Below are 15,896 nucleotides of genomic sequence, written 5' to 3' on the forward strand. Positions count from 1 at the left end.
GACTGAGATTTCTGTCCTGCTGGTTCCCACAGTCATAAAGTACCAAAGAAATCACACAGAGGTCTACATTAATTATGTTCTGATTGGCCTAGTAACTCAGGCTTCTTATTAACTCTTACAATTTATATTAGCCCAATAATATTTGCCTGTGTTAGCCACGTGGCTTGGTACCTTTTTCGGCAAGGCTGTCACATCTTTGCTTGCTCTGTGTCTGGGTGACAACCTCAGGCTGAAACTTTCCTCTTCCCAGAATTCTCGTTGCCCTGCCTCTACTTCCTGCCTGGTCGCCCCACCTGTACTTCCTGCCTGGCTACAGGCTAATCAGTGTTTATTTAAAATACAAGTGACAGGGTACAAACCACTGTCCCACAGCAGTTTGCTTACACTTACCTCCTCCCAAAACAACACGGAAGCTGCAGTTAGGGTTTTCAAAAGCAGGTGCTAAGGACTTTAGGGATTATGGACTAGGAATGGTAGTGAAGTAGGAAGGTAGGGTGGAAAAGGACAAAATGATGTAGGCCAGATAAACCAGAAGGGAGCTCCGGAGAGAGGATTTTCATCAGGATGTTCCTCACAGGTCAAAATATTCCAGCCACTCCGCCATCAAATGGGGCCAGGTCATAGTGAGTGTCCTCTTGAGAAAGGCTCAGGCTGTGGGGGACAGCCAGATGAAGACCTCCACTGGCTCTCTTGACAGAAGTGTCACCTTAATTAGCCTGGCTGCTAATTATGATAATGCCCATGGCTGTGCTCAGGTTTCTAAGACGAGACAGTGGGATCTGGTAGTTTGTAGAAGAGCACATAGGAAGCTGTCTTCCTTGGTTTATGTGATATGCAATCTGTCCAAGCTCTAGCACACGTTTTATCTTCTATATGCCTTAGAAAGATGGATTAGTGCTGGGGTTGGGGAGGATTCCCATGAGCAAGGTACAATACGATGTATATATGAAGGTCGTAATAATGAGCCCTTTTCTAAGTGCCAATAAAAGGTAACTCAACACACAAAGAAAGAGGCACTGGACCTTGGTGTTCACTTCTTAGATTGTAAGTTAGGAACCCTGGTCTCTCAGGATGAAAAACTGGCTAGGATGCATCAGAAAATATTTTTCTTTCCTGTTATTTACTGTGTAATGACAAGTGCCTCTAAACCTCAGGGCTGCGAGGCCACAGTTTGTTATTTATCACAAGGACGTGGACAGACTGGACGGGGCTGGGGGCTTTGATTCAGGCAGGGTAGGCTGAGGTCACACACACAGCTGTATCCAGCTGGAGCTTGGCTAAAGTTGGACTCTCAGCATGATCCCCTCTTTGGCACTTTCTCTCTCTCTCTCTCTCTCTCTCTCTCTCTCTTTCTCTCTCTCTCTCTCGGGCCATCTAGGTGGTCTCCTAGCTAGACCTCATTACAGCATGGGAGCAGGTCAGTCAGATTGAGGCTTTCTTTTAAGGTGTCCTCTTAAAAGCCACAAGGCTGTTTTCTGCTGTGCTGTCTTCATCAAGAAAACTCCAGAGAAAGGCCAAATTCTTCTTGGGGCAAAGGACAGCAAAACATCTGAACGTAGAAACTATGCTGTCTTTTGTTCCTGCTGGCATTGCCCTGGCCTTCACCTTGCAGGAGGCCCCTGTGGTTCATGCCTGTGCAAACGTCCTCTGATTCACAAAGGCACTGTGAAATTCTAACTGATTTTTCTGACCAGGTTTCCAGTCAGAAATTAGAGAGCGCAGCTCTACCCCTAAGAAACCAGCCATGGATCAGAGCATTCAGTTTGGAGATGTTGCTCCCTTCAGTAGAGTCTGCTGCTATAGCCTGGATTCGCCAAAATCTTCAGCCAAAAGCTTAAGCTAAATTTTCAACGTCTGTTCTTGCTGTTCATTGTCAGTTTACAAGCAGGCCTTGTTCCCTCAAGTCACTGGGAGACTGCTGGCAACTTAGATTTGTAGAAAACCTTTTATTTATTCAAAGCGTCAGCTTCGTTTCTCAAAAGCTAGCAGTTTCGTTCTGGGTTGCGGCTATGTGGCTTGGCTGTGCATTGATCTGAGATAGTGATGCGTCTGTCCTTCTCTGACAGAGAAAGGATTATTTTGGGCAGTGTCTGCTTTAAATACCATCCAGAGTGTGGGTTCTCAACAAAAGCACTGGCCACTGGGCACAGAGAATTTGTTTTTATCCATTTTTGGTCAAATACTATACAGGATTGATAAAAGTCTATTGTTTTAGTCTGCATAGTCTTTCAATGAGTAAACTTAATGTTTCAGTTAACTCAATCATTCAATAAAGTCTCATAGCCTAGGATGACTATGGTTAGGATTCAAGAGGTCACTGAACTTACAAAAAAAAAAAAGCCCTTATTTTTACTAACCTTTTGCTGAGATAGTATTTCCTTTCATTATGAATTATGGAATTCGGCATTTCCTTTTGTTTTGAATGTAGGCAAAAAGTTACAGCAGCACTGGCAATGCTTTTGGCTACCTTACTAGAAGGAAGAGCCGTTTTTATATCAGATTCACTGTCACAGATACTGCGGCTGATATCTGGAAGTGACTTTGTGCTCCTCGTTAGAGTTACAGCTAGCAAGGCTAATAGAATATATATCTATACACACACATACACATTGTATTGCAAATTTGTGTTTTACCATATTTATTATTTCATTGTAATAGCTTCATTTGTGATCTATAAATATATGTATGTGCGCACATGTTTGTACAGTTGGGTTTCTGTGTCCATGGGTTCTGCATCTGTGAATTCAACACAGATCAAAATGTGGCTGCATCTGCATAGAACATGGAGACAATTTTTCTTATTCTTATCCAATATAATATAGTATAATTATGTATATATCATTTACTTTCTATTGGTTTCAATATTTTGACTTTGAAGTGGCCCCCATAGGTTTATGTTTTGAATATGTTGACTTTTCCTGGGAAGATGCTACACACACACACACACACACACACACACACACATACCACACACACACAGACACTTACCCCAAAGTAGAACCTACTATAGACCAATGTGAACATTAAGCCAATGGCCAATTTGGTAAAACACGAAGCTTTTTTCTCCTGGAGTTGCTAACAGCAGTGTGGGTGAGACATGATTCGCCAGGAGCAGGGATGACTCCAAAGGAGCTGCATGGCCAGAAATCCCACACCAGCATGGGTACTAGCTCCCAAAGTGCACCCCTAATGCTCTCTGTGCACCCTGCAGGCAACTCCTCAGTCTGGGAGTCTGGATTTTATTTTTTTTTTTATACTGCTGGAGAAGGGTGCTCAATCTTTGAGGCCTGGTTTCCACCTCGGTGTCTGCCCTTTCCTCCTTCAGGAGGGAGGGTTGTGATTCCGGGGGAACGCGCTCTACAATCCAGGGCACTGGTTGATGGATGGAGGTGCTGTTTTAAAAGGTTGTTAGGAGGTTTTGAGGGCTTATGATCCAGATCCAGCCCCCTACTTTCTGCTCTGAAATGTCATTAGGACATGCTCAGACTGCCAGGGGAGGGAGCAAGTCCTACTGCCATGATTCAACCATCCACAAACTTGTGAGCTGAGACAAATCTTTCTTAAGTTTCCTCTTGTCAGGTATTTGGTCACAGAAATGGGGAAAAAAAAGGAATGGCAGTATATTAACTAATTTGAAAGTGATTTCACATGTGTAGACATGTGTACATAGATGATATAGGCCATAACCACACTTTTATATCAAGAGAGTTGAGCATTCATAGATTTTGTTATCCCTAGGGGATCCTGAAATCAATTCGCTGCAGACACAAAAGCCCACCCTTTCCCCATTTTAAAACATTATGCCTGAATCAGATAGAAAGAGGGGCCTGTGACTTCCATACACAAAAGATTAGGGACCCGTGTGTTAAACTGTTTTGAATTATTGAAATAGTATATAGACTCTCCCAACCCCCAATTACAGCCTAGTTCTGGTGACCAAAGGCTGAAAAGTTGTGAGCTAAGCTATTAAATAAATTATTACCCTGGTGATCCTACCCACTTCTCCTGATACCCGCATATTCTGCTAACACCATAGGGGAGGGGTTAAGAGGACAAACACAACATATTCTGTTCCTCGTATCAAATATCTGAGAGAAACTATTTGAGGGGCAATGTTTGCTTTCTCTATTTTTGAGATTTGGGCCACGCCACTTGGCCCTGTCACTGTGGGCCTGTGGTTAGGTAGAACACGGTAAGAGAGGCCACACATTGTAGAGTGTTGGGAAGCATAGACTCAGAGCATGGGACAGTGGCAGAGACGCCTCCTTCAGCAGCATGCTCCCAGTGACCTGCTTCCCCTCACTCACCATCCTCTCAATGGTACCCTCAGATTCCCAGCCCCTCAGGAGATTAATCTTTCCTTTAGATCTGAACCCCAGTGATCCATCACTTGTCTGATGATTGGATCCATCAACCAGGGACAAAAGCCTTCAACACATGGACGTTTTGAGGGATACTTCCTATCCAAACCATGCTATACCTGGTTGGGTCCCTGCTTTTCTCCTTGGCAGTGTGACTTCAGGCAAGTTATTTAGCTTGTCCAAGTGGTTCCTGACTTGTGACACATTAGATTTCTTAATCTTGCTGGCAAGGACAATGGTGTTCACCTCTGATCTGTTTTCCCTCACACAAGTGTTATTACTGTTGACTATACATTTACAATTTAGTTTTTAAAAGAAAACGAAAGATTCACAGACGTTTAGGTTCTATGATGATGCAGCTAAGGCTTACTGATTACTGAACACCAGGTGACCATGTGGCACTGGCTCCTCCTCTTCGTAGCAGCCTCCCCTGCATTAATCTGTTTTCACAGGCAGGAAGCTCTCCCCATGTTCATGGGGTCATGCACTGATATCGTGTTAAAAGTTCAAATGATTAAATTACTTCCGTAATGTTTATCAGGTTGACCTAGAAGAGCTGTGTCTGGCTATTGCCTCCCTGTGGCAGGAAAGCCGTCTAGATTGGCATTAGAAGTAGGAACAGCTGCGGTGATGTTTGCCACTGATTTTCTCTAAGTTGAGCCATACATTATTGCTTTTCCCTTCTGTTTTAGTCGTTCGGAGATAGGGACTCACTCTACAGCCCACACTGGTCCCCAGCTTCCTTTCCTCTGGCCTCACCAGGGCTGCTTTTACAGATGTGCACCACCATGCCTGCCTCCGCCACTGAATTATTTCCAAAGCCCCGAGTCCCTCCTGGTCCAACTATGTGTGACCCGAAACATCCCTGTTGACAATACACGAAGAGCACCCAGCCTTTCATTTTCTTTTCATTTGTACCAAATTCCTAACAGATTGAGACCAAGACGGGAAATGGAGGAGTTTAGCTGCAGCAAGCAGCAAGCAAGCTTCACAACAAGAGAGCACACTTCCCGGGCCTGGGCTCTCCAGTGCAGAGATCTCACTATTTATTTTTGTTCCTAATATTTATTTTTTTACACAGCGGCCAGAGTCCCGAGGTTTAGGTTCTGGCAATTCTGCCTTCCTGGAGCTGCTGTGCAGCAAGGGGGCTTCCAGCTCCAGCCTTTGTCTCGATCAATCGATCAATCGTAGTCCTTTTCTGTGTCCTCGCCACCTACTGTGTTGGGGGGAGGGGCTGACCTCTTCCTCTCTGTGCTGGGGGAAGAGAAAAGCATTTCAGATCATGGATTAGGTCTCCTATGGATTCCTTGCTATGCGCCTGGCTGCATCAATAGGCAGTTTTTCTTTTTCTCTCCTAAAGCTAAATATTAAATGCATACTCAGTGGTACCGTTTGCGGAAGGTGAGACCAATGAGAGGTGAACGCCATTATCCTTGCCAGCATTAAGAAATCCAGCATTCCGTATCTTGGCCTTCCCTGCTCCATTCCCTCCCCACTACCCCTAGAAGGAAATGTCTTGGGTTTTGAGTTCATCATTCTCTTCCTTTTCTCATTTATATTAATAATCATAATCATATATATATATATATATTCTCTAGAAATACACATTCTGTTCACATTAAGTTCACATAAAGGAACTACTCAGTGTGTGTTTTGTGACGACGTAGCTTTGTGCCAGCCTGTACTGGCGCTCGTGTTGATGTGCCCAGTGTGGTTCTTCTTTTGCACTACACGATGTGATTGCATTATTAACCCATCCACTGCCGGTGGGCCCTTGTGTGCCTCCTGAGACTCTGCACCTACAGTTGGTCTCACTGTGAACATTCTTGCCCACAACCCTTTGTGCTTGTGTTAACATGGCTAAATAACGTGTGTCTTCCACCTGGATTGTGTCCTTGATGCCTAAGAGGTCGGGTTATTGAACTAGGCCTCAGGTTATTGGACTGGGTCGGGTTATTGAACACAGTGTCCTTTTCCTTGTTTTCTTTCTCTTCTTACCTGGGCTGGGTAGGTGAGGGCAGCCTTTGTGTCCTTCCTTTGTCTTAATGTTCGTGGTTAGTTTTCTCTCGCTCTTCCCATCTGCCATCTGCTTTTCCAGTCCCCACCAACTGCACTGACTGTGGCATGCTCATGTCAGCAGGATGCATCAGTTATGTGTGTATTTGTATATAATACCCTGTCGAAGTTGACTTCAAGGAAAAAAAAAGGCAGAAATACATTCCTTCAGCACCTCTCAACTCAACTCCAGCAAAGAGGCACAGCCAGTGCCTCTTTACTAAGAGACAACTAGTCAAACTGCCAGGTTTCCGCTGTGCCTTGCAGCTACGGCCCAGCCTTAGGCAACAGCAGAGAGAACCTGATTCTTTCTCTCTCAGAATCCTTCTCACTTTCATCACCCGTCCGTCAGACAGGGAGGAGACATGATTCAGCTGGCAGCTCTGCCATGATTCTGCCTTGCCCCAAGTCTTACCAGGAACTTAAGGGGAGCCGTCATCGGCAGCTCCCCCCACACCCGCTCCTCAGCTGGCATCTGGCACATCTGCCCTGTAGTCTCCTGCCCATTGGCCTGATTCGATTCATTCCCCAGTGCTTGTCATAGAAACCACAGAGAACTACTTAAAAAGCACAACACTGCATTCATACAAAGCAATAAAAATAGTGCAGTGTTTAGGGGAGCATCAGAAAGCCATGTGGGTTTTCCCACACTGAAAATTCCCAAGTGAAACTCGCTTCTGCCTTGTGGCGGTGTTCTAAATGGTGCACTTAAGAGCGTTCTGGATTTGTCTGAAATTCCTATTGTTCACTTCTTTCCTATCCCAGCAGCTTCTTAGCTGCTGCTAACTCATCAGTTGACCCTTGCCTCAGCACTTTTCTAAACTGCAAGTCTGGTCGTGTCTTTTCCCTGTTTAAAGCCTCTTACCCTAGGCTTAACAAGGATACCTGCTCAGGCCTCAATTTCCACCCTCACCCCTCATTCCCAACCCCCACCCCCAGCACAATTAAAACCCTGAGATGCAAAGCAACATACCATGAGGCCATGTCACTCCCCACAGGAGCCTAGCAAACCCCACAATGTTCCCACACCTACTTGAAAAAACACTTGCTTTGGCTGCTGAAATACTCTCCCCAGCCTTGGCTCATTAAAACTCAGTTCCTGTGCTCTCTCCAGCCTTCCTTGATTCTGCCCCTCTGTATAGCTCTTTCTCTGATCCCCTATTGCATGGACTACACTGGGCACCGTGATGGTCAGCTTCTGATGGGCACCGAGCCCCTTGAGACTGAAATAATGTCACACCCTTTACCATAGTCCCTGGGACGGAGTGAATATTCAATGGATTCCAATCAAACTGGCTTCATTTTCATCCTTAGACCTATCTCCTCTCCCCCTCCCTCCACCTTCCCTTCCTCCTCCTCTCCTACACATTCCCAATGAAGATGATGGCCTCTAGGCACTTAGATAGGGCAGGGCATCTTCTAGGCAATAGACTAGACATGCAGAGATAATGAAGAATTCAGAACAATTCTCTTCCCACCAAGGGTTTCATTATTTCAGCCATAGACTATTTCCCTTCTCTGTTCCCTAAGAGGTAAAAAACAAAAACAAAAAACGAAAAACAGCCCCAAAGACAATTCTCGAACATGAAGTTATGAAAGAACTTGCTTCATTATCCTGCGGCTGAGGACAGCATCCTCTCCTTTCAAAGACTGGATTCTTGATTTTTGTTTGGTTTCCTTAACTTAAAAAAAAAATCCACACAGCTTGCTTCCTGAAAACAGAGGAAACAATAAACAATAGCTACTCCCAATTTGACTCTAAGTGTTTGCCAGCAGCCTTCTAAACTCACATGGCTCTATTTCATTAGCAAGGACTGCTTAGCATAAAAAGAATGCTTCTAAATTAAGCTGTCCAAATTGCATTGAGTTAATACTCTGGGAACTAATTTACTGTATGATTAAAATATACATTGGCTAACTCATCTATTTATTGATGTATTACAGCTAGTCAACAATGTATAATTTCCTCTTATCTGTTGAGTGGTTTTTAATAATCTACTGAAATTTGAAAGAGAACCATTTCATTAAACGGGACGTGAATAAATACTAAGAAATCTAACATTTAAAGAATAATCTACACGTGGAGAAGGGGTTTTAAAAATTAATGATATTTCAGTAACAAGAAAGAACTGGGTTTGCTTTTGAACAGTAACTTTTTGTTGTTTGGATTCAAAGAGTAACCAACAGTCACAGAAATCACTATGGGGATGATAAACAGTGTCAGGAAACAAATGAGGGAGAGATGGGAGGGAACTGTAGGCAGGCTTGGTCCCTGGCCCAGTGATGGGAAAGTTGTGTTAGAAGTGACTGCCATGTGGTCTGCTGGACCAAGGAACTGCATCTTCTTACAGTTTTGGACTCAGAGAACAAATGTTTTATTTCAGGAAACATCATGAGGAACGTTTTGACATTTGGCATGCTCTCTACCTCAAATCCCTGGGACCCAGAAACAATTGTGGGTTCTGGGATCCCTATTGACTGTGGATCAATTATACAGTTAAATTGAAATACCCTGTCCAGTCTGAAGTTTCCCTAACAGTCAGATTTGGAGCACACTGAGTCTTCTGATGTAGAAGCAAGCAGCCGGGACATGGTGGGTAGGCTTGAAGTTTTTTATTGCCAGTTACCCCAGAAAGCCTGGGGCAGGTGTGGGCAGGCAGGCAGACAGGCAGGCAGGCAGGCAGGCAGGCAGCAGGCTTTTTTTTTTTTTTTTTTTATCTTTCTGCAAGTATTTGAAATCCAGCCCATCTGATTTCCAGAAGCAAGGCTTCATTAAGGTTTGGGGCCTTAAATTTATGTCTCAGTAAATGTTTCTTGGAATAGTGGTAGTCTTCTGTCACCATGACAAAAATCACGGTGAACTGATTAAAGGGACAAAGGTCATATTTTTAAGATTTATTTATTCTTATGTGCATTGGTGTTTCGCCTGCATGTATGTCTGTGTGAATGTGTCTGGTCCCCTGGAACTGGAGTTGCAGACAATTGTAAGCTGTCATGTGGGTGCTGGGAACTGAACCCAGGTCCTCTGGAAGAGCAGCCAGTGCTCTTAACTGCTCAGTCAAGTCATTTTGGTCACACTGCCCATGGGCCCTGAATGGGGTCAGCTGCTTCATCATCTTCAGGCCTGTGGTGAAGTTGCACATCATGGCAAGAGTGTTTGGTGAGGCGAAGCTGCTTACCTCACGGTGACCTGGAAGCAAAAAGACAGGAAGAAGACAGACTCCAATGTCCCTTCGAAGGCAACTGCTCCAGTGACCTTTCCTTCCACTGTGACCTAAAGGCTTTACTGTCTTCCAACAGTGCTGAGGGCCAGGGACCCAACCTTCAACACCACCAGTGTTTGGAGACTGCTTCATATACAAACCATGACACTTGAGGTTACCTTGAAAAAGAGGAAACATGCCATCATATTCCTTGTTTGTCTGGGAAAGACAAAAATGCAAGAGAACCATTGTCTGAGCACATGTCAAAGGCTTCCGTTTGTGCTGTTTGCGAGGGTCTGTGGAGTCACTGCCAACTCAGCTGATTTCATACTACTGACTTATGATGTTATGGAGTCTGGAGCTTACTGACAAAGCGTCTAATTGGCTTTTCTGATTCGGTAGGAAAGGCCCAGCACACCCCTGCTAGAACCATCCCCTCTATCCTTCCACAGGAAGTAGAGCCTGAGTGGGTTGGCTGGCTCATGTTGCACGATATCCAGGATACTGAGCCGTCCCCACTGCTAGAGGGCACTGACTGCTTAGCCTCTGCCCTCTGTCTACCCAACCCCCACACAAAAGAAGCAACAAAAGGAGATCCCAAAGTAAGATACCCGGTAATGGTAAATAAAGAGCTGAATGGTGCTTTCTACCCTCCTGTGGATATCAGATTCAAACACTGGATTCAGAAAGTCCAAAAGAAAGGGAAGTTTCAATTACTTTTTAATTGTATCAAGCACTGTGTTGTAAAGTGAGTTCCTAAAAGGGGAAAAGTCAGAAGAGTTTCTTGCCATTCCACTAAGGCGAGTAAGGTCTTGCCTGCTTGTCATTTGTGTGTAGAGCAATGGAGGGGAGAGGGGGCACAGAGAAAGAATGGGGTGGATGACGGCTTGGGCAAATGGAAGGAGTAAAGTCACCTAGGTGGTTAAGCTGAGCATGCTGATGGAGGTTTGAGCCCATGATCAAGCTGCTTTCTTTTAATCAGATGCTCCCAAGAACAAGAAGGATCCCTAATATGGGACTCAAAAAAAAAAAAGAACCTTTGAAGATAACTATTTCAACTTCTTATGAGTGAATCATAATTCTTTTTTCCTAAATAAGTGATCGTGAAGTTTGTTTTTTGTCTCACATGTGATGTCTCTTCCACATTCTATCCCATCTATTATTTCTGAGCCATCATATTCCCCATTATAATTTGCTAATATGTGCTTTTATTATCTACCCATTTAAGATTTACTTAAGAACTGTGCACAGGTATCCTAATTTAAGAAATATATGCGATCAGGTATGCTTGCAGCTCTCCAAGTGCACAGGGTACCTTTAACTATGTGCACTCAGTTTACACCACCTTTGTGCAAGGGGCGGGTTTTGCCAATGTTATGGCAAGAAAAATCATTATTTTTGCCCATTATTTTAGGGATCACTTTCCTTCTGTCTGACGCACAGCCTTTAGACTTTCTGTTGGTCAAAGTATTTTTCAGTCTCTCATTTCCTTAGAAATGCCTCGGTGAGGCATTGGAGCTTCCCCAAACTGAGAAGAGGTAACCTGAGAGGAGGTAACTTTTATCAATCAGTATCTCAAAATCTTTCTATTTCCTTTGCCCTGTCCCTTGGATTTTATTCTTGAAGTCCAGCCAAGAATAATCTGACACTTTGGAGACTCCTGGCCTTTCTGTTGTAATGCTGCAATTCATGTTTCAGCCTGGACGTTGTTGACTAACCAGAAACATAAACTTCTGTTTCTAATAGATCTTCCTTCTCCTATGTATAAACTATTATAATACCATTTGTTAAATTTGCAATTTCAGTTAGCAATGGGTGGAAATCTTTTTATTAATACTTGTTTTTTACTATGTATGTGTGTACATATGTATGTATGTCTGCATGTGTTAGCCTGCATGTTTATATATGAACCTTGTGTGAGCATGCTGGGAGAGGGTGCCACAGCCTCCATCAGTTCAGTGGTGAGAGGATTTCAGTGGAGTTGACTGCTGGGGTTACTGAGGCTGTTGTATCTCTGGCTCTTTCCCCTCTGCAGACATTCATGGGTCTAATGGAAATTCTGTTGATTCCCAGTGCCAAGCCTCTGTTTCTTGCCTTGGAGGTTTTCACTGGCTTTTGTTTTTCTTCACACCCCCAAAACCATGAGGTCAGCTTTCTCTTAGACCCACAACAGATGACACCCACACCAAAGCTCCAGCTGGATTTCTCCAGGAACACATGATACGGTGACGGCTACCTTTGTATCCACTAAGGCACTGGTAGACCCTTTCTGCCTCCTGTGCGGTAGTCAGTGCTAGTCTGACGATTGGTGATGGGAACCCTGAGGGGGACTTCTCCTGTGCTTTGCCAAAGCAACCCTGCCTTGACCTTTGCTCTGGTTTTCCTGGACAGCTCTTGTCTCATTCATAGCCAGAGGTGTCTGTGGGGAAAATGAAAATAGGTCCACAGCTCCCTAGTGATGACAGAGGACACACTAAATATGGCTGGGTTGCATACGTTAAAATGACTAAAGGTATAATTTTAGGTTAACTGTATTTTACTGTAAATAAAAATAAACCCCAAATCACCTCTGCTCACCCCAACACATCCCAGCAGCACATAGCCTCTGCTAGCCAGTTCAGCTCTCCTTGGTCTCTATCTACTACTCAGTGAGCAGGGCTGCATACAGAAGCTGTGCCTGCTTGCCTGTTGTCTCCTGCACATACAGGAGCAGATCCCTCCCTGGCAGTGTATTACTGTACCCCCTGAACCCCTGCCCACCCACCACTGTCAGGCCAGGAATCTTTCCCCCCAAAGACCCCTGAGGAGTCTGCCCTGTCTTGTCTGCATCATAAGGTCATTGTGAATTCCTCTGTGTTCTGGCAGCCAAAAAAAAAAAAAAAAAAAAAAAAAAAAAGCCCCAACTGGGAAACTTCTCCTGCTTCTCCTGCTAGATCCGTACCTCTTGCACCTCTAGATCCAGGGAGAATTAAATCAGTCACTCAAAACTAAATTGGAATGAAGCTTTAAGTGTTTGCATAACTCTCTTGAAATTCACGGCACACTTATAACCTCTGGAACATCTGGAGCACATGAGCTTTGAAAACTCCCAAAATACATCATTTCTGGGGATGAGGCTCTTTCCATCTGGGGAGCCTTGAGATTAATCTTGTCACATTTACATATGTAATCACAGCTCTGCCACATTTGGTCGCACACCCCTGAATGTTGCTGAGTGGCTTGCATCCTTGATTTGTGAGTCGTGAGACTGAGCTATAAAAAAAAAAAAACCCTGAAAATCTGAATGTGTTATTTTTTTTTCAGCACTCATAAATTTATTTTTGCTATTGACGTTGATAAAACTCTGTATGTGAATCAGCTTGGGAACTTGGTGCCATGTGAAACAGCCTTGTGCCTACTAAGGCTTTACTTTCCAGTGTTAGGGACACTGGGCCCCATGACATTGGCTCATTCCGTATGGTAGATCACAAGTGGGCAAGGTGAGACACATCCCAGTGGAGGATGATTATGTCCAGCTCCCTTGTGCTTCTCACCACTGAATGATCAAAGATGTGGACGGTGTCCAGGCTCAAGGACATGTGAGTGGAGAGGAGGAAGGATGCCCAGTGAGAACAGGAATTGCCCTGTACTTGTATTGGGTCAGCTGGGATAGAAAATCCCCTGCTTTGCTGCAAAGCAGAGAAAGTACTGAACAGCACACCCCAACAGGCAGTCCTTGGGTGGACAGCGCCAGCCATGCTTTGGAATTGCTGTTGTTGCAGATGCTCAAGGCCCTCTGCGGACCCTCAGAAGGGGAAAATCCAAGTGAGGAAACCTCTCCTTAAACAACTCTTTGAAACCAAGATTGTTGATATGAACGTCAGCGGACTGGGTGTTCCAGGGTAGCCAAGTTAAAACTGATAGTTTAACTCTAGGAACCTCTTAAAATTAGTTTACTTATTTATTTTTGCGTGCGTGCGCGCTCACGCGTGCGTGCATGTATGTGTGTGTGTGTGTCTGAGTGTGTTCAGGAACACAGGAAGTGGTCAGAAGAAGGGACTGGGTGGCTTGGCATGTTACGCTTGTGCTAAAATCTCCACTCCATCCTTCAGAATTGCACAGCCTGCCTACGTAACTACTGAGCCATCTCGCCATTACAAATCCGAGGGTTTTAATATAGATCATTATGGACAGACATTGTTAATGGCAAATAAATGTTTGTTTATTTTGTGACACTTGAGAGCTAACCCAGGACCGCTACATGACTAACATTCCTCGTATATTCGGGCACTGGGCTAAGCATTCCATACGCAGTATCCCAGCACGTCTTCACAGTGAACCGAACGGGAAGTATTTCTCTCCAGGTTGGACAGTCAATGGTGCTTGTGCTGCTGGAAAAGCAAGAGAAGCAAACCTCCCTGCTCCGATGGGCCGCAGACAACTTAACCCCATACTAAACAGTGTGGAATCTAACATTGCTTAAGTGATCAGATGTCTAGTTGCAGAGCTGGACAGGGTTTAACTCCAATAATAACGGCAGACGTGCTATGAGGTCAGAGATGCCAGCGTTCTCTTCCATTTGAGCTATCCAACAGGTGACTCCGTCATAGCGAAAAGTCCGTGTTTCAGCAAAAGCAGAAAGATATTTCAGAAAAATATCTTTGGCAGCGGCCCCAGCCCATGTCCATGGTTGCATCGGCAGACTTACGGAAACTAAGAATGTAACGCTGCACAGACTCCAAAATGAGTGTGTTTTTTAAGTTAGTAGCGCAGTGAGAGGAGTTTTGATATTTCCTTGGATACCAGTCCTCCTCGTCCTCCTCATTTATGGGGCCCTCTTAAGCCCCAACAGTTCTATTCCCAGCTATGAGTGGGGGCGGGAGAAAACACACAACCTGCTTTTAGTGGACAGCAGGGTAAAGGCCCGGAGTCAGTGTGTTTAAACACACACTCGTGCTGAGGAGTTCTGCCCTGCCATAGGCCAAAGCAGCTTCATTATTTACCAATGGTAATAAAACACATTCACAGCATACAGAGGGGAATTCCACATCACCAAGGTCACCTTTTTGTTTTGAAATGTGTCAGAAGATCCTGTGAACCCCCGGATGGACAGTCCGACAGATGGAATCAGGTGTGAGAAAGAGCAAAGACGGCAGATGTTAGTGAGAGGGAGAATGGAGATGTGAGCGCAGGGGTCTTTGTGAAAACGGTCTGTGTATTTGAACTTTTCTATAACATGATATCAGAAAAATACGTATATCCTAATTCTGTGAGTGCTTAAAAATAATCTTTTATTTCAGGCATCAAGGATTTCTGTTTGTCATTTTAATTAATTAATTAAAAATATCCCCCTGATTACTGTTAAAAACTTATTGGGAGAACCTCCCAGTGTAAGGACTTATTGGGTTGTCTAATTAAAAGGCAGACGTTGCAACCTGATGTGGCCTTGGGTTAAACCTTTCTGCTTCCAAGTCCTAATTAGGGAAAACACTATGGCACTCACTCCTGGCTAGGGACTCAGGAGCAGAAAGTCACTCCAAAGGGGAAAGAGAAGTCCTGCTCAAGATGATGTGAATTGGTGTAAAATCTAAGAACTGGAGCTAAAAAGCTCTGTGAACTCTAAGGTAACTGTGAGGACCACTAGGCAGGACTATGGAAGGAAGGGTTCTGGGTCTGCTTCTGTTTGTTTGCTCTCTGGGGACAGAACTCAGGGATGGGCTCTACCGTTGAGCTACGTCACACACCGTTCTGAATTAGTGTTTAAACTGAGTTTCTGTTTTCCACATAATGGTAATATGTATTTCTCTGTGTTCTTTTGCTTTTGTTCACTAAGGTAATTGTCCGAGGTGGAGGACACATTTTGCCCCATGACCAGCCGCTGAGATCTTTTGATATGATCAGTCGATTCATCTTTGACAGAGGATGGGAACCTTATAATTCATAAACTACTTTCCTTAAATAGCTATGAGTTTTAAACACAAGAGATTAAAAAATAAAGATGTCATGTAAATAAGAACTATATCTTTTTATGTTTGCAAGGTATTTCTTACCCATAAAAGTCACCCTGAAAATGCATGATGTTTTGATTGGAGGTTATGGTTCGTTATCACTCCTAAATGAGAAGCACATGTCTTGATTTAGGGGTTGGGAAGAATGGGTTCTGATGGAATATCTAATCCTTCCCAGAACAGAAAGTTCAATAAATTAATAGACTCATGATAACATCTGGTTCTGTGAATAATGCAACAGTTTGTCTCATAACACATCTGTGTTAATGCCTTTCCTGTGCTTTGATCAA

At 44.1% G+C, this 15,896-nt stretch overlaps 1 protein-coding gene across 1 annotated transcript in view; it reads left to right on the forward strand.

The window, feature by feature from the left end:
* Positions 1-15,608, forward strand: part of Cpvl (carboxypeptidase vitellogenic like) — a 107,434-nt gene extending 91,826 nt beyond the window's left edge. The window contains exon 13 of the mRNA XM_048440145.3: positions 15,432-15,608. Coding sequence (XP_048296102.3) covers positions 15,432-15,542 — 111 coding nt within the window. The 3' untranslated portion in view covers positions 15,543-15,608. The remainder of the gene's footprint in view (positions 1-15,431) is intronic.
* Positions 15,609-15,896: the final 288 nt, after the last annotated feature.

Source organism: Myodes glareolus, chromosome 6 (genome assembly GCF_982192425.1).
Source record: "Myodes glareolus chromosome 6, mMyoGla1.1, whole genome shotgun sequence".
Taxonomy (NCBI): Eukaryota; Metazoa; Chordata; class Mammalia; order Rodentia; family Cricetidae; genus Myodes; species Myodes glareolus.